This window comes from Plecotus auritus, assembly GCF_963455305.1.
Source record: "Plecotus auritus genome assembly, chromosome: 4".
Classification (NCBI taxonomy): Eukaryota; Metazoa; Chordata; class Mammalia; order Chiroptera; family Vespertilionidae; genus Plecotus; species Plecotus auritus.
The window spans coordinates 56,025,935-56,051,114 of record NC_137775.1 but is presented as its reverse complement, the minus strand read 5'-3'; the positions used below and the strand labels follow the sequence as shown (position 1 = coordinate 56,051,114).

Sequence of the window (25,180 nt, the reverse complement as noted above, 5' to 3'; positions counted from 1 at the left end):
TACTCTCTTCATTAAAAACAATCCAAAATTTTATTCAGTATTATGAAAGATTCCAACAGGTATTTTCATTTTGATTTACTGATTCTATAAGCACAGAAATTTTCTTCAAAAGGATTAGCTCTTTTTTAACCTCATATCACATCAATTTCAAGTCATGAAGCAGATGTGATTGAAATTTTTTTTTAAATAAATCTTTATTCAGATTATTACAATTATTTCTCCTTTTTCCCCCCATAGCTCCCCTCCACCCAGTTCCCACCCCACCTTCTGCCCTTACCTCCCCCACACTGTCCTCATCCATAGGTGTATGATTTTTGTCCAGTCTCTTCATGGACCCCCCATACCCTTTTCCCCCTGAGAATTATCAGTCCACTCCCTTTCTATGCCCCTGATTCTATTATATTCACCAGATTATTCTGTTCCTCAGGTTTTTAATTCACTTGATTTTTAGATTCACTTGTTGATAGATATGTATTTGTTGTTCATAATTTTTATCTTTACCTTTTTCTTCTTCTTCCTCTTCTTAAAGAATACCTTTCAGCATTTCATATAATACTGGTTTGGTGATGATGAACTCCTTCAGCTTTTTCTTATCTGTGAAGCTCTTTATCTGACCTTCAATTCTGAATGATAGCTTTGCTGGGTAGAGTACTCTTGGTTGTAGGTTCTTGCTATTCATCACATTGAAAATTTCTTGCCACTCCCGTCTGGCCTGCATAGTTTCTGTTGAGAAGTCAGCTGACAGTCATATGGGTGCTCCCTTGTAGGTAACTAACTGTTTTTCTCTTGCTGCTTTTAATATTCTCTCTTTGTCTTTTGCTCTTGGCATTTTAATTATGATGTGTCTTGGTGTGGTCCTCTTTGGATTCCTTTTGTTTGGGGTTCTGTGCGCTTCCTGGACTTGTAAGTCTATTTCTTTCACCAGGTGGGGGAAGTTTTCTGTCATTATTTCTTCAAATAGGTTTTCAGTATCTTGCTCTCTCTCTTCTTCTGGCACCCCCATAATTCTGATGTTGGTACGCTTGAAGTTGTCCCAGAGACTTCTTACATTATCTTCAACTTTTTGGATTTTTTTTTTTTTGCTTTTTGCTTTTTCGGTTGAGTGTTTTTTGCTTCTTTGTATTTCAATTCTTTGACTTGATTTTTGTGTTCCTCTTGTCTGTTTTTGGGTCTCTGTATAATATTTTTTATTTCAGTCAGTGTATGTTTAATTTCTAGTTGGTCCTTTTTCATATCTTCGAGGGTTTTGTTATATTTATCGGCCTTTTCTAGAATATTCTTAAAAAGCCTTATAACCGTGGTTTTGAATTCTATATCCAGTCGTTTGTTTTCCTCCATTTCTTTCGTTTGTGATCTGATTCTTTGATGCCGCATTTTCACTGCTTCCCTGAGTTGGTAAGGTAGATTTGTGTGCTAGGTTTCCAATACGGCCCAGTGGGTCTGCCTCCCCAGTTAACCTGAGGTGGACACTCTTGGTGCACTCCTTTGTGGACTGTGTGTACAGCCTTGTTGTAATTAAGTCTTTATTGTTGTTGGTATCACTGGGAAGAATTGACCTCCAGGCCAGTTGGCTGTAAGGATCAGCTGTGTCTATGCTGGGAGAAGTTCGGTGCTGGAGACAGCCTTATAGGATTAGACTTGCCAAATTGCAATAGCCTCTGTGCTCAGCTTGGATGGGGTGGAGTCTCAGTCTTGGCTTCCCGTCAGCCTTGCCCTTGCGCGCACATGCGCGCCTTCAGACCTCTGCCTTCCCGGCTCCCAAGTCTCCGCCCGAGAGTCCAGACTCCCCCCACAAGAGTGTGGGTCCCTAGGGGCTCGCCTGGAACTGGGGTTCACTGCAGTCAGAACTGGGGCTCAGTGTAGTCAGGAGCCTCTGACTCCCATCCACTAGGGAAAGCCTGTGGCAACCTCCGCAGCCTTTGTGAGCACTGGCACGCGCGCGCTTTCAGTCCTCCGCCTTCCCCGGCTCCCAAGTCTCCACCCGAGAGTCCAGACTCCCCCTGTAAGAGCGTGGGTCCCCAGGGACTCGTCCGGAACTGGGGTTCAGTGCAGTCAGAACTGGGGTTCAGTGCGGTCGGGGGCTTCCTTCCCCCTTCCGCCAGAGAAAGTCAGCCAGGCTCTCAGCTGCCCTTCCTCTCTGCGCGCACAAAGACCCTTTGCCGTACCTCCAATTCTCTGTGAGCTTTTCTCTTTCCTTCTAGTTGTAGAATTTTCACTCAGCCAGCTTTCCTGTGGTTCTGGATGGTGTCCGTTCTGTCTTTTAGTTGTAGTTTTGAAATTGTTGCGCGAGGCAGCAGTTTAGGTGTTTACCTATGCCGCCATCTTGGTCTGATTGAAATTTTTATGGTCTTAAATTCCCTTCAAGCCCACAGCTTCATGCTATTATGTGATCACTTACACACAACAGTAATTAAGCAAACATCTTGTATTATTTAATTTTAACTTGCCAAACCCATTCACTTTCCCACCAATTTAATTATCAAAGTTGTCTAACCAACCTTTAATCTTAGAATGTTAATTGTACATTAAATGGCAGGAAAGAAGCATGCCATTGAACATTTGGACAATATGACAACATTTAAATGTCTTCTACCTAAGCATAGTCATCTTTATTTTATATTTTGTTTATACAGCAAATTTCTACTATGTAATGTTCATCTAAGTTTTATTTAAGGTTGGTACTTGGTAAACTGTGTCTATGGAAAAATCATCAAAGACTCTAACTTTTATTTCAATTTAGGTAACTCATCCACAAGTAAATCTTAAAGACCTAAGGGTAGCTACCATTTAAAAAAATTACAAATTCTCCAAGGCTTCTCATTAAAACATCATGTGCTTATTTCTATTAACAGAATTAATAATTTCAAAGTACAGGTGTTTCTGTTTCAAGAAACCCCCTTCAAACAGCAAGACTTAGAGTCTTATACAAAGCTTAAAAGTCAACTATAAAAAGTTCAGTAAGGCGTAGGGGCAAGCGTCAGTTTCTACTTTTTTCCCTCCCATTCCATAGAATTAATGATATGTAACAGAGATAATCCTATATAATAAAGAGGTAATATGCAAATTGACCCTCATGCCCTCGTGTCACAAGATGGCCGCCCCCACATTGTCACAAGATGGCTACCCCACGTCATCACAAGATGGCTGCCCCCATGTCATCACAAGATGGCTGCCCCCATGTCATCACAAGATGGCTGCCTCCACGTCATCACAAGATGGCCAGCAGTGGAGGGCAGCTGGGGGCGACCAGGCCTGCATGAGAGGGCAGTCGGGGGTGATTGGGCCAGCAGAGGAGCAGTTAGGTATCAATCATGCTGGCAGGGGAATGGTTAGATGTCAATCAGGCCGGCAGGGGAACGATTAGGGGGCTATCAGGCTGGCAGGCAGAGTGGTTAGGGGCAATCAGGCAGCCAGGCAGGTGAGTGGTTAGGAGCCAGCAGTCCCGGATTGTGAGAGGGATATCCAAGGGGTCCAAGATTGGAGAGGGTGAAGGCTGGGCTGAGGGACACACCACCCCCCTGCCGTGCACAAATTTCGTGCACCAGGCCTCTAGTCAGTGTATAATAAAACATAGAGCAGATTTATTCTAAACCACCCAACAATAAAAAAAGAAAACAATTTAATTTGCTTACTTTGTTTACTACATGAATTGTCAGTGGTAACAATGCTATCATTATGGGTCTTAGGAAGAAAATTCCAGTTTCAGAGACTGTAATTCCAGAATCAATCATGCTTTTATCTAGACCCTTAAAAAACAGGCAGGCAGAATAGAGCTGAAAATCTTAATTATTATGAGATGATCCTAACTGTCCAACTCCTGAGCATATACTTTAACTTCAGAATTACAACTTCCTTATCCCTTTTCAATTTCCCATACTCCACTGCTCAAAAATTTGTACATGCTTGTGCTAAGCCTATGTATCTGTGCTATTACACCATCTTGTCCTAAAATGCGTATCTTCAAACTCTTACTCAAAATTCCCTTCCATAAAAATCTCTCATACTCCAAATAACATGCCCTATTCAAATCAATCTATCATCCCAAGTTTTCCAAAAATTCTATTATGCCTCTGGTAGAAGAGAAGCATAGAGGGTTGGAGCAAGCAGGAGCCTGAAAATCCAGTTTGAATTTCAAATTTACTTTTTAATTGAACTGATTTATGGTTAAAATGCAACACACATTTAAAAATAATCTACAGATATAAAAGCCCAGCAACCGGAACGGTGGAACAACCGGAAGGACCGGTGGCTATGACGCACAGGAGCTTGGCTTCCTCCATTGCCGGGGAAACCCAAGCCTCCCTCCTGCTCTCTGTGGCCGCAGCCATCTTGGTTGGGTTTATTTGCATATTCGCTCCTGATTGGCTGGTGGGCGTGGCTTGTGAGTGTAGCGGAGGTACGGTCAATTTGCATATTGCTCTTTTATTAGATAGGCCTAGAGGCCCGGTGCACAAAATTTGTGCACTCGGGTGGGGGGGTCCCTCAGCCCAGCATGTGCCCTCTTGCAGTCTTGGAGCCCTTGGGGGATGTCCAACTGATGGCAGGGTGCAGGCCTACGCCAGCAGTCAGACATGCCTCTTACAGTCCAGGACCCCTCGCTCCTTACTGCCTGACTGCTCGCTACTCCTTACCACTTGGCTCGCTGCTCCTTAACACTGCCTCGGAGGCGGGAGAGGCTCCCGCCACCGCCACTGCGCTTGCCAGCCATGAGCCTGGCTCCTGGCTGAGCAGACCTCCCCCTATGGGAGTGCACTGACCACCAGGGGGCAGCTCCTGCATTGAGCATCTGCCCCCTGGTGGTCAGTGTGAGTCACAGTGACTGGTCGTTCCACCGTTCAGTCGATTTGCATATTAGCCTTTTATTATATAGGAAGATTATTTCCAAGGCACAGAGTAAATACTTACTTAAGGCAGAATATGATTATTAGTAATACTACAACTACTACTTTATGCAACCCAAAAGAGTTGAACTTACTGATAAAATAAACCCTGGTTAAGACAGAAAGGATTAGTTTAAAACCCAGTAGGCGGAAAAGAGAGCAACCTTTCTGAACAGATAGGAGAAATATATGCGTGAACACAGACATTCTTAATTATAAACCAGAGGTAATTCCCTGTAAAGATTACCCACAGCCCACAAACTCAACCTTATAAGCATATTTACACAATAAAAGACAGACAACTGCAGTAAGTAGTTAATTTATTTTTCCATGAATCAGTGTAAGCCAAGTAAATTTTGTAAAATCAGAAGCTGCACTATTTGAGTGAGCAATAACTCAAAACAGAGAATTCAAACAATAGAATCTGAATCAGGTGGATCTCTCAATCTGTCTAGGAAACTGTTTCCTAAACACTAGAAAGATAAAAACAAACCTGAGCCTAAAATATTTTAATGTACTGAAACAGCTTCTTAAGATTTACTAACAACAATGATACATATAAATACACAACTTCAGCCCTAACCGGTTTGGCTCAGTGGATAGAGCATCGGCCTGCGGACTCAAGGGTCCCAGGTTCGATTCCGGCCAAGGGCATGTACCTTGGTTGCAGGCACATACCCAATGGGGAGTGTGCAGGAGGCAGCTGATCGATGTTTCTCTCTCATCGATGTTTCTAACTCTCTATCCTTCTCCCTTCCTCTCTGTTAAAAATCAATAAAATATATTTAAAATAAATAAATACACAACTTCAAAAGCTATTGGACACAATAGAAAATTATCATGTTTTTGTCCAACAATCTAGCTTATTAAAAAATTTAGTAACTGCGTAAATTAAATAAAATTACAATTAACTCTATATAAGTTCATATTCCCCTTACCAACACAAAAGAAACATTATTATTGAAACAATAAGAGTTGACTGATAAAGTCCCTTCCTATGTACAAGTTTATACAATCAACAGAGTTTGAGGAAAATGTAAGATAGAATACCAAAGCATACCTTTCCACTAATGAAAAGAACTGTCAAAAATCAGGACTGAATTTATTTGCTCAGCAATTTGCATCTTGCTAACTGTCATGTCTGTGGGCTTAGAATATGCTTCCTCCTCCTTTCCACCAATCTACAAAGAATTGGGGAATTACGGAATCATAAAGGGGTGGAAGTTCTTACGCAGTCCCACCATACTTAAGTGGTGTATACACATACATATGCAGTCATACACATATATCACACCTCCAGCCCTATAACAATCCTAACAGCACATAAGGCACAAGAAAAACCAGCTAGCCCTAGCCAGTTTGGCTCAGTGGCTAAGTGTCGACCTGCAGACTGAAGGGTCCCAAGTTCAATTGCGAGAGGGTGCAGGCCAGGCCGAGGGACCCCACTGGTGCACAAATCTGTGCACCGGCCTCTGGTATAACACATTAAAAGCTTCAAACCATTCTTAATAATTCATGAGGAAATAAAATTTATATCTTTTTTCAAATGCAAAAGTATTTTAAAATTAAATTTTCTAAATTGTAAGATGTTCCTAAAATAAAATTTGTCCAAGAAAGCTCACCGGGCCTTGGCCGGGTAGCTCAGTTGGTGAGAGTGTCATCCTGATATGCCAAGGTTGTGGGTTTTATCCCCAGTCAGGACACATACAAGCAACCAATGAATGTATAAAATAAGTGGAACAAATTGATGTGTTCTCTCTCTTTCTCCCTGCCCACCCCTCTCTCTCTCCTTCCTTCCTTCCATCCATCCCTTCCTCTAAAATCAATAAATAAATAAATTTTTTTAAAATAAGAAAGCTCACCTGCCAGCAAAAATATCAGCAGCAAGCATAGAGCTGGGCTGAAAGCTAGAGATGTACTGGACTAACATGGGCTGCCTATAAGATCTCCAAGAAATCAAATTTCACAATTTAAAAAAAGAGCTGTCAAAACTACTCATTTTTTATTTCTTTACCTAGTTTACAGGTACTAATTTGGGAAGCAAATTACCATTAACATGCAAAAATTGAATATACTTCCTCCAGAAAATAAAAATACTATCCTATCTAATAAAGAGGGAATATGCTAATTAACCATCACTCCGTCACAAAGATGGCTACACCCACAGCTGAGGCCAAATTCCCATAAGGAGACTTAACAAGCAATCAGCAGGGACCTGAGGCTACGCCCTCCCCCACCCCTGTGGGGCTTGACAGGGGACCTCAGGCTGCATCCCCCACCCGGCAGGGCTTGACAGGGGACCTCAGGCCGCCTTCCACACCCAGCAGGGCTTGACAGGAGACCTCAAGGTGCGCTTCCCATCCTGGTGCTGGGCTAGGGGACCTCAGGCTGCTCCCCCCACCCCAGTGCCAGAGGACTTCAGGCCGCGCCCCCCACCAGGTGGGGCTTGACAGGGGACTTCAGGCCACACACCCCCTCCTGGCAGGGCTTGAAAGGGGACCTCAAGGTGCACTTCCCATCCTGGTGCTGGTCTAGGGGACCTCAGGCTGCTCCCTCCACGCCAGCGCCAGGCCGGGGACCTCAGGTCGCGCCCCCACCTGGCAGGGCTTGACAGGGGACCTCAGGCCATGCCCCCCATCCAGCGAGCTTGACAGGGGACCTCAAGATGCGCTTCCCGTCCTGGTGCTGGGCTAGGGGATCTCAGGCTGCTCCCCCGGCCCCAGCACCAGGCGGGGGGACCTCAGGCCATGCCCCTGACCCCGGCACCAGGCCAGAGGACCTCAGGCCACACCCCCCACCCCAGCACCAAGCCAGGGGACCTGAGGCTGCGCCCCCTGCCTGGCGGGGCTTGACAGGGGACCTGAGGCTGTTCCCCCCTCCTGGTGCCAGGCTGGGGGACCTGAGGCTGCACCACCCCTGCCTGGCGGGGCTTAACGGGGGACCTCAGGCCATGCCCCCCACCCAGCGGGACTTGACAGGGGATCTCAGGCCATGTCCCACACCTGGCGGGGCTTGACAGGGGACCTCAAGGCACACCCCCCACCCCGGTCTGGGCTGGGGGACCTCAGGCCACACCCCCCGTCCTGGCGCCGGGCCAGGGGACCTGAGGCTACGTTCCCTGCCTGGCAGGGCTTGACAAGGGTGGGACTAGCCAGGTCTGGATCTATCCCAATGGGAAGGGGGCCGGCCGGGTTTGGGTCTCATGCGATTTTGAGGCGCATGTGGGTGGGCGGGGACTTGACTCTGGGTCCCATGGTGTGCCCCAGACTCTGACGGGAGGAAGGTTTTCATATACAATTTACTAATTTTCTTTCATCTCTGACACTTCTATTACAGAGAAAGGGCAAATAGCAATATTAAATTATTTCCTCTAATTAATCCCCTTTTAATGTGCACAAATTTCGTGCACCGGGCCACTAGTATGATATATAACTTCTTAAAAAGAAAGCATATGGTTTTATAATTTTCTTTTCCAAAATATAATTGGGGCATATACATCAAAATCACTGTTCACCCTGGCCGGTGGCTCGGCTAGGAGTGTCATCCTGTGCACCAAAAAGTTGTGGATTTGATTCCTGGTTAGGGCACATAACTAGTTTGCAGGTACAATCCCTGGCTGGGGTGCATACAGGAGGCAACTGATCAATGTTTCTCTCTCCTCTCCCCCCCTCCCACTCCTCTCTAAAATTAATGGAAACATATCCTCAGGTGAGGATTAAAAATAATAATAACTATTCTTCACATGCAGTACCATGTATAATATCAAATGACTTTTCTACCCTATGAACCCAAATTTCATTATCTAAAACTGAGTTTTTCTATTAGACTCCTTTGCTCCCAGCATAAACCACTGGGAGGAAAAAACCTATATGGGTAAAAGAGACGCTTCACATTATTCTTTCATACTCTGAGAACACAAGTTTCCAGAAGCAAATAAGACTCTTTTAGAGACTTTAATATAGCAAAAATCATTTTTACAAAAATAGTTCCAAAATGATACTGCATGGTCATCTACAAATAAAATAATTCAGGTGCAATTCCCAAAATAACACATTGACATCACAATTGCTATGTTTTTAATACTGTTGTATACGTATCCCCCTAATCCTTATTAAATTCTTAATAATCCCAAACTAATATTTTGGGATGTATTAGATGTACAATACACTAGGAACAACTAGAATCCTGCTTCAGGAAAGCATCTTGAACTGAAGCTGGTCCTCTGCTGCCACCTAGTGAAGTCATAAAATGCCCAGACTAAACCAAAAGTGACTGGAAAAATATTTCAATGATGAATCTGTTTAACAAGTCATTAAAATATACAGTTCAAAACATGGTCCTTAAAATATCACTGCAGAAAATCTTAAAATATTTAATACACTGGATATTTTTACTTTAAAAAATATGTATTCCCACAAATATATTCTAGAGCATATAGAATACAGCAATAAACTATAATGAATTGTCAGATGAATATTACTCATATGAAATATGTTATCTAGGATATATTATCATAAAAGCAAAATTTTCAAAACAATCTAAATTTCCAACCATACAAGATTGTGTCAAATAAATTATGGTGCGTTATACAATGGAATACAATGATCCAGTATCCTTTTCCTCCCAATAATATCAAAATCATAACAAAGTTGTTGGGGTATTTTACATATAAAGCCATCTGTGGGTTTTAAAAGGTGTCCACAAGCCTCCAAACTCTTTGACATTTTTCCCTTCAAAGAGGTGGAGCTTAATTAATTTCCCTCTCCTTGCATGTGGGCTAGATTTCTATCTCACTTCCAACAAAAACAAAAAAAAAAGATTATGGCAGAAGTGATTGTATGTAACTTTCTGAGATGAGACTAGATTAGATTATAAAAAGACTAGTACTTCCAGCTTGGATATCTTAGAGCAGTGATTTTCAACCGTTTTCATCTCATGACACACATAAACTAATTACTAAAATTCTGCAGCACACCAAAAATGTTATATTTTTTGCCAATCTAACAAAAACAAAAGGGTATAATTTTGATTCATTCACACCAGACGGCTACTGCTGTGTTAGCTGTTGACATTTTTTTATTTAACTATCTAAAGCAGGCATGTCAAACTCAAAGGCTAACAGGGGCCAAATAAATAAGGTTTAAGTTTATGTGGGCCACAAAAAAACGAAAGCTTCAATTTTCATAGAAACACAGGTTTATTTCGTTAGAGACATGCTGAATACAAAGGGCTGAAATAAATGAGTAATTGTTAACATAAAATAATAGGACATTTTAATAAAAATTAATATTTTTTCTTGAACATTAACTTACCAGACACTGAATAACTGCACAAATTAATAAGCATACGCAGGTAAACCTATTTTTTCTTGTTCTCTGAAAGCAAAATATTTCCTGTTGCACACACCAAACAAGTCAGTACAAGACTAATGACATGGCAATTGGCTGCTAAAATATTCGCTGCTAGTATTAGTGGAGAGAAATGGTGCACCTGCACATAAGGTGCATAAGGGAAATGAATGCAACACGATTATAGTAGTCAGTCATTAGTGAACGTTGTAGTTCGTTATTAATAATTATGTATAAGAGGATATTGTAAAAATTAAGTTACAAAATTTTTATTAAAATGTTTCTTACTTACCGTTATATTGGCTGGGCCACAAAAATATTCATTGTGGGCCGCATGCGGCCCATGGGCCGGCAGTTTGACATGCTTGATCTAAAGGTAAAGAGGTCAGAGCGCCTGAGTAGTCATTATTGCATATTTTAAAAATTCTTGCAGCACACCGGTTGAAAATCACTCAGAATATCTACTTTCTCTGATCATATGCTCTGGGGGAAGCTGGCTACCATGTGCTGGGGACACTCAGGTAGCTATGGGGACCCACTTAGAACCCCAAGAGTTAGGGATTTTAAGCTGGAGACCTTTGAGATTCAACATATGCAGAAAGAAGCCCTCTCAGAGCTTCCCTTATCTAAGAGCAGAAATTTAGGAAATGAGGCTGCCATAAATCTCCTTTTGTGGGCAGTTTCACTCCCAGGAAGGAGATTAAGAGTGAAACTATCTTAAATCCCCTCTCTGGATTATTGCCATGAAGAAGAAGAAAAAGAAAAAGACCGTTAGCATCAGCATAAACAAACAGTATCATAAACTTTATCTCCCCTTTGTTACCCTAAAACCCATTTGTCTTTCCTAATAAAAATCTCTGTTCTACATGTATTAAACACCAAATTATTCAAAAAAAATGATCTTACATATAATATTTTAATACATGTTACATCATATTTAAAATTGTTTTTCTTGAGATATTAATGTTTATTGCATGTAACACTGTTATATTTAAGATCGTTTTTCTTGAAAAAAAATTTTAAAAAGATTATGTCACAAATCTGAAAAAAAAAAATCTTTATTCTTCTCATAGAAGCTTTTTCTCCCCACCTTTTCCCCTATTTAGTAGGTATATAAGCCCCTAACTTCAGCCATTTAGTAAGCCACTTCTTTTGTGCTGCTTACTTTGCTGCTACTTGTATAACTGAAGCAAGTATTTTATTTTCTGGATTGTGGCTCCTCAGGTGTCTCCATGAAAACTCTAAGTCTCCCTAGAACAATATAAAAACTAAATTTTTTTTTCAGTTTTGCACAGTGGCAGTATCTTAGCCAATGAGGTTTATCCAAGGCGCGGTTATTGCTAATTAAAAAAAAAAAAACTAAGTATTTTTTCAGGTATAATTTTATGCAGTAGTGAGTTTCTAAATATTAGATATGTTATAGCTATAATTAATATCTACCAGTAAAATAAGATAGAAAGTAAGTTCTTATTTAATATCAATATTCAGCCAAAGTTCTTATGTTATATATCATAAGGAACTATTTGCTTTGAAAAATAGAGCTAAATAGAAATTTATATTTGCTCTGATCTCTTCCCTCGTGTGGAATTGAAAACCAACTAAGTGAACAAGTCTAAATTAAAGTAGTATATGCAGTACTTAATTGATCATAATTTTATTTACTCATTCTGTTCCTAATTGCATAAAAAACACAGTCTGGATTTTGTACGCCACTGAAAATTATTCCAGAGACATCTGAAGCCTCTTTAATATTCCACTCAGTACGTAAGACTTTTCTAGTCTAGCGTCTCATTACCTTATCCACCCTATTCCTGTCTGTACATTCAGCTCCAGTCATTAGAATAAGTATCTGCTGCAAGCATTATTAATGAGATACATATCAAGGGATCCAAGTAAGCTACTAACTACCTGAACATTATATAAATCAAGCACCCTGTTATAATGAAGGCATGGGGCATGATTTAATGAGAGGAGGGGAAAGGCTTAATTTACCTCTTAAATTTATATATTTAGTGAATTACTTAAATTATAAAAAAATCTTGTCAAAGCACCAGAAATTAGCAATAACTTACAATTATAGGGGAGGCCGGGGGAAGGTCAATGGGGAAAAAAAAGAGACATATGTACTATTTGTAATACTTTAAACAATAAAAAAAAAATTTTAATAATAATAAATTTAAAAAGTAAAAAATAATAACTTACAATCAATGAGGGAAAGACATTTCAACTTTTTAATTTACTGAAGTAAATTTCTTTTAAAAAGTCTTATATTAAGCTTATGTTTTCCTACCTTAAGCTCACTTTTACACTTTCTTTTAGAGAAAAGAAAAAACATTTGTGATGTAAAGATAGTTTTTGATGAACTTTATAAGTTGACAAACTGTCTTATCTTTATAAGTTGACAAACTATGACCCAAGGGTCAAATCTGACCTACCTGTTTTTGTAAATAAAGTTTTATTAGAACACAGTTATGCTCCTTTGTTTATATAAGAGCAGCAGGATATAGCTGCTTTTGTGTTACAATGGCAGCACTGAATAGCTGAGACAGAGACAACCTGGCCCACAAAACCTAAAATATTTACTCTCTGGCCCTCATAGAAAACATATGCTGAACCCTGGATTAGACAAAAAACATGAAGCTGGGGATTCTGTCTTCAGCACTCCTAATCCATTCAGTACCTGACATAGAGCTGGAGGTAACAAGTTTTCAATATAATTTCTGGCCCTAACTGGTTTGGCTTAGTGGATAGAGCGTCGGCCTGCGAACTGAAAGGTCCCAGGTTGGATTCCAGTCAAGGGCATGTACCTTGGTTGCGGGCACATCCCCAGTAGGAGGTGTGCAGGTGGCAGCTGATCGATGTTTCTCTCTCATCGATGTTTCTAACTCTCTATCTCTCTCCCTTCCTCTCTGTAAAAAAATCAATAAAATATATTTAAAATATATATATATATAATTTCTGGATGAATGAACAAAAGAGATTCCCAGACCAAAATTCAGGAAGAATAAATCTGTCTACAATTCCCTCCAAGAAGCATAATACAAATATATCTTGCTTACTTAAACAGATGTGTTATAAAATCTGACTATAACTTAGATTTTCTACGTAGCTTTTTTTTAATTGCTGAAATAATTTACCTTGCATATTTAGTTTTGTTTTTTTTTAAGCAGAGTGTCTATATACTAGGTGTACCAGTTAATAATGCGGATTTTTTTCAATAGATGGAGTTACACATATGTTGATATATATGTGATTTGATATGTATGCTATTTTGTTGTATTGACAGCAAGCTTCAAAACTTCATATGTCAAATTTGCTTGAAGGTGTTAACATCATAGATATTTTTATGCTTAAAAATGTTGAATTTCGTGCCAAAAAAGAGCATTTGTAGTGTACTTTGGGAAGCTTATGGTGAACATGCTCCATCTCAAGATAGTTGTGAACGCTGGTTTAAATGCTTTAAAACTGATGATTTCAATGTGAAAGAAAAAGAACGTCCAGGTCAACCGAAAGAGTTTGAAGACCAACAATTACAAGCATTATTGGATGAAGTGTGTCAAACTCAAAAACAACTTGCAGAAAGATTAAACGTTGCTCAGCAAACAATTTCCAATCGTTTACAAGCAATGGGAAAGATTTTAAAGGAAGGAAAATGGGTGCCACATCAACTGAACAAAAGACAAATGGAAAACCGTAAAGTTATCAGTAAAATGTTGCTTCAACGGCACAAAAGAAAGTCTTTTTTGCATCCAATTGTGACTGGTGATGAAAAGTGGATTTATTTTGAGAATCCCAAATGCACGAAATCATGGGTTGATCCAGGTCAACCATCAACATCGACTGCAAGGCCAAATCGCTTCAGAAAGAAGACAATGCTCTGCATTTGGTGGGATCAGGAAGGTGTGGTGTATTATGAGCTTCTAAAACCAGGTGAAACCGTTAATACTGATTGCTACCAACAACAAATAATCAATTTGAACCACGCTTTGATCATGAAACAACCAGAATAGGCCAGAAGACACAGCAAAGTAATTTTGCTTCATGATAATGCACCATCCATCACACATTTCAAAACCAGTTAAAGACATGTTAAAAGATCTTGCCGGTGAAGTATTAACCCACCCATTTTATTCACCAGACTTTGCTCCTTCAGATTACTACTTGTTCTGATCGATGGCACACGCACTTTCTGAGCAGCACTTCAAAACATATGAAGAAGTGGGAAATATGGTCTCTGAATGGTTTGCCTCAAAACAAGGAAAGTTCTATTGGTACGGTATCCACAAATTACCTGAAAGATGGGAGAAATGTGTAGCTAGCGATGGACATTACTTTGAATAAAGCACTTTTGATGTTTTTCTTGAAATTACAGTGTTTTCTTTGATTACAAAATCTGCCATTATTAACCGGTACACCTAGTACATGTGTGTAATATATATATAGGGAGGTGAGTATATGAAGGTATAAATCAGTAGCTACCTTTTACTGAGTATCCACTGAATGCTACTTGCTCTTAATTGATTACTTCATTTAATCCTTTTATAACCACTCTATGGAAATAACAGATCATCCCTACCTACTATAAATCCAAACAAATAAAAGTTCTTTTTTTTTTAATTTACCTGTATTGTTGAAAGTATTACAGATGTTCCCTTTTTTCCCCCACTGACCCCCTCCCACCTCACACTCCCACCCCAGGCCTTCACCACACTAAAGTTCTTGCTTAAATCTCTCTAGCTTTAAATTCTGCCCTACTATATTCTTTTTATTGAATTATGTGTTTTTTATTTTGCTAAACAGTTTATATTTTTGTTTAGAAAGTAAATGTGACATAGAAATTTTTTACATTTCAAAGTTTTCATAACCACAATAAGTGTTTCCATTTATTTTATTCAAAGACATCAGCAGCTTTACACTGACTAATCCAATTCAATCAGTATTTACTGAGTGCCTACCATGCGGCAGGCACTATTCTAGGCAATGGGGACATAGTGGTTAAAAAGACAAAATTCCCAGCCCTCAAAAGGAGCTTACTTTCATATGGTTATCAATTCATTAAACGCTTTTGCTTGTCTATTACAAATTATTCCTATAGCCTTCCATTTTTCCTATGTCAAACAAAGTCTGAATTATTATCGTTTATTTCACTATTTACATTACAATAGTAGTTATAAAAAATAATTTGGTTTTTAACTTAATGATTCAGAAACAGCTGAAATTAAATATATACTATCTAATCTCTAGATTAAAAAGAAAAAATAAATCAATTTGTGAGATTAACTAGATTAATTCTAAAATTTCCACTTTCACATGGAAGCTGAATTAATTTTGAATGAGTGGATTTTGAAGATTGATCATTTCTTCTTTTTTTATGAAGGGTGATTTATTCTTTTTTCTATATATATATTTTTATTGATTTCAGAAAGGAAGGGAAAGGGAGAGAGAGAGAGAAACATCAGTGATGAGAGAGAATCATTGATCAGCTGCCTACTGCATGCCCCCTACCTGGGCATGTGCTCTGATGGGAAATCAACTGTGACCTCCTGTTTCACAGGTTGATGCTCAACCACTTAGCCACACCAGCCGGGCTGACTGTTTCTTTTCACTGCATGACAAAGTCTACTAATAAACTAAGTACATAGAGAAATTCTATCATAAAGTTCTAATTATCTTTACCCAGAATATTCTACAGGATCTGTGAAAAAGCAGTATTTCACAATTGCAAGGCAGTTCAATTCCAACTGTATCCACAGTACCTTTATTATCACTTCTCCTGGTATTGCATTTACACCCATGAGGGCCCTCCTTCTGCATCTCCTCTATGACCAGTGTAGATTATCTTTCTAGATTATATAAGTCAAGCTACATGTAGTTCCTAGATACATCAAACTGTATTTATGCTGTTTGATTACGTATTATATTCTTTCATTTAATCACTTATGTTATTAGTCCCTCCCACAGTAATTTACTTATTCATTCACTCAGTCATTTATTCAATTACTCGTTACATATCTTTGTTGCAAGCAGGAAGCTCACCCATTCTTGAAAGGAGATTAGAGAAAAATAAACAGTAGCTATCATTTACCTAATGTATGCTAAGCAGTTTTCTAATTGCTTTAACTGAATTACCTCATTTAAGCCTTTTACAACTTTATAAAAGTAACAGATTTTCTATATCATTATATAAAAAAGCCTAAGAGACCATCCGACCGTCCGACCGGCAGCTATGATGCGTAAGGACCACCAGGGGGCAGACACTCAACACAGGAGCTGCCGAGCTGTGGTGATTTGGCAGCTGCGGTTCTCGAGTGACGCACCCAGAACCAGAGAGCAGGGAGCCCAATTCCAGGGTGTGTCACCCGAGAACCACCCTCTCACAATCCAGGACACTTCAGGATGTCAGAGAGCCAGTTTTGGCCTGATCCCCACAGGCCAGGCCGAGGGACCCCAACGGTGCACAAATCCATGCACCGGGCCTCTAGTCTTATATAAATGTTCTAGATACACAACCAAAAGGAAAAGTCTCTGATTCATTTTTAAGAGACTAGAATAATCTTCCTATCAAAACCACACAAATATAATATAAAAATTAGACCAATCTCACTTATAAACATATCACATTGCAAAACATATCACATTGAATCCAACATCATAATAGAAAAAAGATAGTTCAACTTCAAAAAATCTATCAGTATACTATACTGAGTTAATAGATTATAGTGAAAACTCATGACTTATTTCAACAAATGCTAAAAATGCACATGATAAAATTCAATGATGATAAAAATTCTTAGCAAACCAGGAATATATAGTAATTTTCTTAACCAGATAAAGGCTATAAAAACCTACAGCAAATAGCATACTTAATATTAAAACTGAAAGTCATTCCCACTGAAGTTAAAAACATGACAATACTCAATACCATATAATTCCACATTGTCTAGAAATCCCATTACCATAATACACATGTAAGTATGCACACACACACACACACACACACATACACTAATTATGACTGAATAAATTAAAAATATATTTTCAGATAATATATTCTACATAGCAAATATAATAAATTCTATAATCACACTATTAGAACTTATAAGAGGGTTCAGCAAGATTGCTAGTACAATATCAACATGCACAAATAATTAAGTGTCATACTAGAGTATGAAGCCATTTGCCATGGATGAGATGGTACATCCAAATTCAAAGCAATGAACCTTCTTTGACTTCAGTAGGTATTAGATTTTTCCACTTGAATTTCCAAAAAAATAATTTCAAACTTTATTATACAGCCTCATTTCAGGACCACATGCCAACAATCAGTTAATTACAACATCAAAACATAGGTTCTTTTTAAAAATTTTAGCAAAAGACATGCCACATCTCTACACTGAAAATGACTTAAATAAGTGGAGGGAAATAGCATGTTCCTGGGTTGGAACACTCAGTACTGTTAAATGACCATTTCCCCCAAACTGATCTCTAGATTTGAAGCAAATCAAATCAACATCTCACATAAATGTTTTACTCCCAGAATAAAGCACCCTAAAGACAGAGAGGGTATTCAAATAAATACTTGGAGTCTTCCTTTTGTTTTTGGTAGAGCATGGTTTTGTGGTAAATGAGGTATTTCCATTATTAGTCAAACACACATTGGCTCAAATTACGTCAGTTAATCATTTAAGGGTCTAACAGTACTAAGACACAGAGAAAGGGGTATACAACAGCACAGGAGGGAAAATAAACAAAAGGAAGATGGCAAAATACAAGTGACAAGTATTGCAGACTTCATTATTTTTCCCAAAGTTTGCCATGATCACAGCCTTAGATACTATGGAGAAGGCAATACAGAAAGTAAAGAATATCCATAATATGAAACTCCTCAGATCAAAACTCGGCCTCACCCCCAAATCCCCAAGCCATTTTGTAGTACAAAGCCTAGAGATAGGCACTTTTGCTCCTTACCTTTTTTTTTTTTTCCACTCTTTCTCCACTTAAAGAAGTAGGTATTAAACCCATCTGTTAAGACATTGTAGCCCTAGCTGGTTTGGCTCAGTGGATAGAGCACTGGCCTGAAGACTGAAGGGTCCCAGGTTCAATTCCGGTCAAGGGCACATGCTTGTGTTGTGGGCTTGATCCCCAGTGTGGGGTGTGCAGGAGGCAGCCAATCAATGATTCTCTCTCATCATTGATGTTTCTATCTCTCTTTACCTCTCCCTTCCTCTCTGAAATCAATAAAAACATATGTAAAAAAAAAGACACTTACATATCTATTAAAAATATACATCTCAACAAAACTCAACTTAGGCTGATCCTTACTACCAATTTAATAGATTCTGAAATTATAACCCTAAAAATTAAATATTATTTCAACATTCTGAAAATAAGCAGTGAAGTTAATTTTTACTTATTCTTCAAAAATACATATGCCCAGGGAGGAGGGCATAAAGAGGCAAGTCATTCATATTCTATATATCTGAATCTTTAACTGTATCTATCCATGCTTATAGATTCATCCATGTAGAATGAATACTCCTAGAAGAACATAAAGCAAACTTAAATTTTTAATTTTATTTCTCTATACTGTTTGAATTTTTTATCATACATTTATATTAGTTTTTTGAAGCTAGTTCACTTTTAAAGTAACTTCAAAATACTGTGAACAGTCCAGCCAGTGTGTCTCAGTGGTTGAGCATCAACCCCTGCACAAGAGGTCACTGGTTTGCTTCCTGGTCAGGACACATGTCTGGGTTGCAGGCTCAATCCCCAGTAGGGGGCATGCAAGAGGCAGCCAATCAATGTTTCTCTCTCATTGATGTTTCTATCTCTCTCCCTCTCCCTTCCTCTTCTCTAAAAAAGATCTATAAAAAATATAAATGAATAAGTAAATACTGTGAAAAAATGAACATCTATATGTAAATATGTAAAAAATATATATGTAAGACATATTTGAACTCACTACACCAAGCATTAATATTAAAACAACAACTATACTCAAAAGAATAAAGTCTCAATACCACAATGATAGTAGTGATGATAAATCTTTAGGTGATAAAATGACTATTTTTATTTTCTTCTTTTTGTTATTTTCTGAATTTAATGAACTTTGTTATCTACAAAATAAAATTTTAATAAAGCTAAAAATTGCTAAGTTGAAAAGAAAGACTTTCCAACAAAGACAAATGAAATCAAAGAAAATATGATATATTCCCAAATGATAAAAATAAAATATAATTACTAGAAAGCATATCATGTTGAAATACCATTATATTAATTATTATTATAATTAAGTTGTATCTGCCCCTCTCCATATCTCCATATGTATCTTTTTTTTTAATCCTCACCTGAGGATATTTTTCCATTATTTTTAGAGAGAGTGAAAGGGATTGAGAAAGACAGAGAAAGAAAAAAACATCGATGTGACAGAGAGACATCAACCCTGGGTCAATGCTCTTTCCACTGAGCCAAATTGTCCAGGGCCACAGGAATCTTTTAAGGTCACCACAAATTAAATGTAGATGAAGAAATAGTAATACAAAAAGCATAACTGCCACTTTGACGTTCAAAAGCTGCTCATAAAAATTAAATGCAATCTATATCATCTTCAAACTAACATCTAAAAATTAAAATATAAAAGCAGGATCTTAAAGATATATCTACATTCCCCTTTTTATTGCAGCATTATTCACAATAGCAAAGATATGAAAACAACCCAAGTGTCCATCAACAGATGAACAAAGAAGATATGGTATACAGCAACCCCCCTTTATCCAGGGGGGAATAGGTTCCAAGACCCCTGTGGATGCCTGAAACCACGAATATTACCAAACCCTATATGTACTATGTTTTTTTCCTATATATACATACCTATGATAAAAGTTAATTTATAAATTAGACAGACATTAACAATAAATATTAATAAGATAGATAAATACTATATATCACTTATATATGAAATTTAAGAAAGCCAAAATCATAGAAACAGATACTAATATGATGGCTACTAGAGGCTGAAAGGGTGATGGAAATGGAGAGATGTTGGTAAAATTCCAGTTGTAAGACAAATAAGTTCTGGTGATCTAATGTACAGCATGGTGGTTTTAGTTTCTAATACTGTATTATACAGTTGCTAAGACAGTAAATCTTAAATTTTCTCACCACAAAAAAGAAATGGTGATTATGTTAAATGATGGAGGTGTTAGCTAATGCTATGACAGTAATCATTTTGCAATATATAAGTACATCAAATCAACATACTGTATACTTTAAATTACCCAAGATATGTCGATTATACCTCAATAAAGCTGGGGGAAAAACTAAAATATATGTGCATTCCTAATTATTATAAAACATTTTTCTCCGTTATGAAAAAGTTAATAGGACTTCCATATTAATATCAGAAAAATAATTATTTCAACTATCAATAACCAATTGCTAAATGAAGATTTACTAAATACATATAAATATCAAAGCTATAAAAATATGGGTTATAAAACAAAGAAAAAGTTAAATATTATTGAGGAAGCACAAAACTTATACTAATATTTTAAAATAATATTAGTATAACATTTTAAAATATTAAAATATTAGTATATGAAATTCCTATATAAAATATAGGAATATGAAATTTGAAACTAAGCTTTGTTGTAAGAATACAACCTGAAGAGTGTATAAAACTACAAAAAGAATTAGCAAGGATTAAAAGAAAGTTAAAAACCTATTCAAAGAAACAAAATATAGAATGAATCAGGGAGAGCTGGTAATATTTAGATTATAAACTGATAGCACATCTGTTAATTTTTTTTGTTTTGTTTTGTTTTTGTTAATCCTCAACCGAGGGTATTATTCCACTGACTTTCAGAGGGGAAGGGAGGGGGAGAAACAGAGAGAGAGAGAAACATCAATATGAGAGAAGCATCGATTGGTTGTCCCCTGGCATATGCCCCAAACCGGACCAGGGTTCAAGCCCTCAACTAAGGTACGTGCCCTTGACCAGAAACAAGCCCAGAACCCTTCAGTCCTCAGGCTGATGCTCTATCCACTGAACCAAATCAGCTACAGCACATCTGTTAATTTTAGGGGTTCCCATTAAAGACAAGATAGTGTACACAAGATATACCAAATAGCACAATATTATCAAGGGAAAAAACACTTTCAAACTTAAATTTGGTAGAGATTTATGTTAAACTAACAGAACTCTAAAAGCAAAAATTTAGCAGAATGAGAATATCACATAGCTAAGAATACTAGCAAAAGAAAAAGTATCCAAAATTTGAAACATGCCTTATTTTGTTGTTCAATTCAGAAATTCACATTCCCCAGCATGCAAACCTTCTCTAACAACAAAGCAATTTTCTTCAAGCTTTAGGGCTATTTGTATGACTATTTTTAGAAGTAGAACTTACCGAGTACCATCTGCTTTCCAGCTTACTTTATATGGATTCTGCTCCAAAAGTTTAATATTTTGCTTGTCCATGGAAACAGGCTGTGCTCCAGGGAATCCAGACCTTAAAGAAGAACATTTTATTATTATGGCTGGTATCCATAGAAAGCACTACATGTCTGAAACCAACCTCACGAGTCACACATTTATACAATGTTCTCCCTATCAGGAGATTAATCTTAATTGGAAAAATATTAGATTTCACAAGAATACTAAGAAAAAGGTTATCATTTTCTTGACATTTTAGAAGGTAAGTTATCAAGATTCTAATTGCCACTACTATACCTATTGGGCTAATTTTTAAATATTAATATACATGATCTAAATAGTAAAACAGGTATGTTTACAAGTCTTTTAAATCAGTAAGAAGTTTTAATCTTGCTTTAGTTATTCTACATTATTCTAGACCCCATATTGCTCCATCATGACACTGCCAGCTTGGCATAACTGTGCAGGGTTGGCAAGTTTCTCCCCCAAAAGATGCCCAGAAGTGACAAAACCGGAGAAATGTAGATCAAGATTAAAGGACTCTGGCAAGGGTTTAACACAACACTAAAACCAATACTACCTCATCATCATTTTCATCTTTTATTTAAAATTATTTCTAGGTGATTGATCTGTATGTACCAGTCAAAAAGTTACTTATATTAGGAATTTTTAGGTTGATAATCCTGTTTCATCATGTTCCAGCTGTATTACAATTTTCAGCCTCAGACATCAATGATCAACAGAAATGTTCACAGACCAAGATCAGAGACCAAGAGTTAAGAGCAGTGACCTCTCTCCTGAAACCTTTCCCATGAAACACCTGATAAATAATTTCAAGTCATGGTAGGGGGCAGAACATATTTAAAGCTGATTCTCCCAGAAAAACTGAAATATGGTCACATTCAATTTTTATCTCTTCTCCCTTAATACAATAAGGGCAACCCAAACATTAATCTGCAACAGCAGATTCAAACATACAAAACATTTTATACTAGAGAGTGACAATAGTAACTTTCTAATCCTTTAGGAAGACATGTGAGTCAACTAATTTTTGACTCAACTGTCTATTACACTGCTTGTCTTGAGAAAAACTGTTAAATTTTTGTAAGCACTCTATGTAAACATACAAATTTCAAGAAGCAAAGAAACTATGTTAATGTTTGCTTGAATGGTAAGTGTTGTAAAGCAAGAATAAATTTTATTTAAAACAGTAAAATATGTATTACCCTTCCCAGCCACAGAATTGACGACACTTCTGCTGTACTTCTCCTAACTTCGGTTGAGTTGTTACTTGAGTTACACCTTTAACCGTTACACCTTCCAAGAAAATAGCACCCTTAAAATAAAAGGAAAATGTTTTATTAGAGTTCAAATACATTTACGAAGATTAGACTGAGAGACTGAGATAATTTTATAAAGCATTAGTAAAATTTTCACTAGATATTTAGTTGGAATTTCATAATACTTTGCAAAGAAATAGTAAATTCTCAGTCTAATGTGTAAGAGATCTTTGATTTACCTAAGAAACAAAAACAGGATGAATTTACATAACAAACTTTCCTTGTATGAAAGGCAAGGAGTCATGGCTATCAAGAATCTTTGTAAATAACTAGAATGAAATAACCTCTCATATCTAGTAAAAGAAACATAGTCAACATTCCATTTTCATAAATCTCATGAAGATTCTCATAAATCTGACAAAGAAAAAGGTAAAGACTGTAATATTTTTATTCATTACCAGTTTTAACCGTTCTTTTCTCCTTTTGCCAAAGGAGGCACTTGACCCAGGTTCTGGTTCCTTCTTTACATCCTCATCCTCATCTTCCTCTTCATCATCCTCAAAACACCAATCTGGCAATACAGGTGGGGCTGGTGCTTCCTCTATATCACCATAGCGGCGAAAAAGTTCTTTCAAATAATCACCCTTATAAATTCCTGGTGGTCTCGCTTGAGCAAAAGTGGCAACTGCTGCTTCAATACTATGGAAAACAAACACCATGCAATTTCCTCACTATTCTCCATTTATGCAGATTTTTCAAAACCTACCTATAACAATAAGAGCATAATATGCTAATTAGACCAGACGTCCTTCCAGACATCCTTCGGAAGACCTTCCGGACGAAGCCAGGGCTGCAAGGGAAGCCTGGGTCCCAGGTGCCAGAGGAAAGCTGGTGCCGGCAGCCGGGGGAAGGAAGGCCTACTCTTGCACGAATTTCGTGCATTGGGCCTCTAGTTTATTTTATTTAAGGCACCATACGATTTATAATGGACAAATCAGTCCCACTCTTTAGGCACTCAATCTATTAAGGGACAATTCATTCTGAAACAGTCTGAACATAAGGTACATAGATAATTCCTAACTCTAGAAGTAAATTGCAATGAGTGTATAGAAGAGACCTGCGTCGAGTCTGTGAAGAATTTAAACAAAGCTTTAAAGGTTGAGGTCTCTGACTGAGGTTTCCTGACTCTTAAGGAAAAATGTCAAAGAAATTTGAACAGCAGTATCAATAAAAGTAAAAAGCATGCTGGTTTTTCAGGAACTTTCAACAAACCCAAGTAATACGAGCATAGGTCATCAGAGAAAGGTTAAGCATAGGCTGAATCTGACAGGATTCTGGGGTTATTGTGTAGAGTAGTGATTTTCAACCCATGTGCCATAAGAATTTTTAAAACATGCAAATACCTATTTAGTCAGGACAATGGCACCTTTTCCCTTGGATTATTAAATTTAAAAAATGACAACAGCCAACACAATAGCCATTCAGTGTGAATGATTCAAAATTATTCCTATCTTTTTCTCAAATCGGCAAAAAATGTATTTTTTGGTGTGCTGCAGAATTTTAGTCATTAGTTTGTGTGCCATGAGATGAAAGGTTGAAAATGGCTGGTGTAGAACATCTGAAAGGCCAGAAAGGCTGCCCTAGAAGTGCATGCAGAAGAGAACACTGAGGATGCATGACAGGGAAATAAAATATACAATCTGATGTGTACTTCTGCAGATTATATTCAGAGAAGGACCTACTGTGTGGAAGACTTTATAAACAAAATAATAACCCTTAATCAGTAAATGAGGATATTCAGTTATTAACATCCCATCTCTCAGGAATTTTTGAGTAACTAAAGTTCTAATTTCTCACAATTTTAAAAAATATTTCACTAATAACGGGTGCTCATTAAAAACATGCTGATTGGTTTAAATAAAGTAACACTGTCCCAAAAATAACTTCTCTACATAATCTTATAAGCGTTTCCTAGTACTTAACAGCTATAAAAAGGTACTATTAAAAATTATTAAAAAACAACAGCAGGAACTTCCAAAGGTGAATACGAACACAAATATTGGAAAAATTTGTCTCTCATAAGGGAAAAACATCTGGAAAAGAAAATACATAGAATATGGGGTCCATGAGCACTCAACTAAAGTGCTACTTAGTAAAAACACCTATGAATGGTATTCTAAAGATTAATCAAACTAAAATGAAAACAAATTCAAATTATATTAATCATGACTTCACCAA

The 25,180-nt window shown here is 37.6% G+C and overlaps 1 protein-coding gene across 4 annotated transcripts in view; it reads right to left on the bottom strand.

Annotated features, from left to right (window-relative positions):
- RNGTT (RNA guanylyltransferase and 5'-phosphatase) overlaps positions 1–25,180 on the bottom strand; it is a 213,952-nt gene that overhangs the window by 165,324 nt on the left and 23,448 nt on the right. For all 4 annotated transcript variants that reach the window (XM_080666815.1, XM_080666813.1, XM_080666814.1 and 1 more), the window contains exons 6-8: positions 23,401–23,641; positions 22,889–22,998; positions 21,637–21,738 (exon numbers count right to left, since the gene is read on the bottom strand). In XM_080666815.1, the coding sequence (XP_080522941.1) occupies positions 21,637–21,738; positions 22,889–22,998; positions 23,401–23,641 (453 nt within the window). The remainder of the gene's footprint in view (positions 1–21,636; positions 21,739–22,888; positions 22,999–23,400; positions 23,642–25,180) is intronic.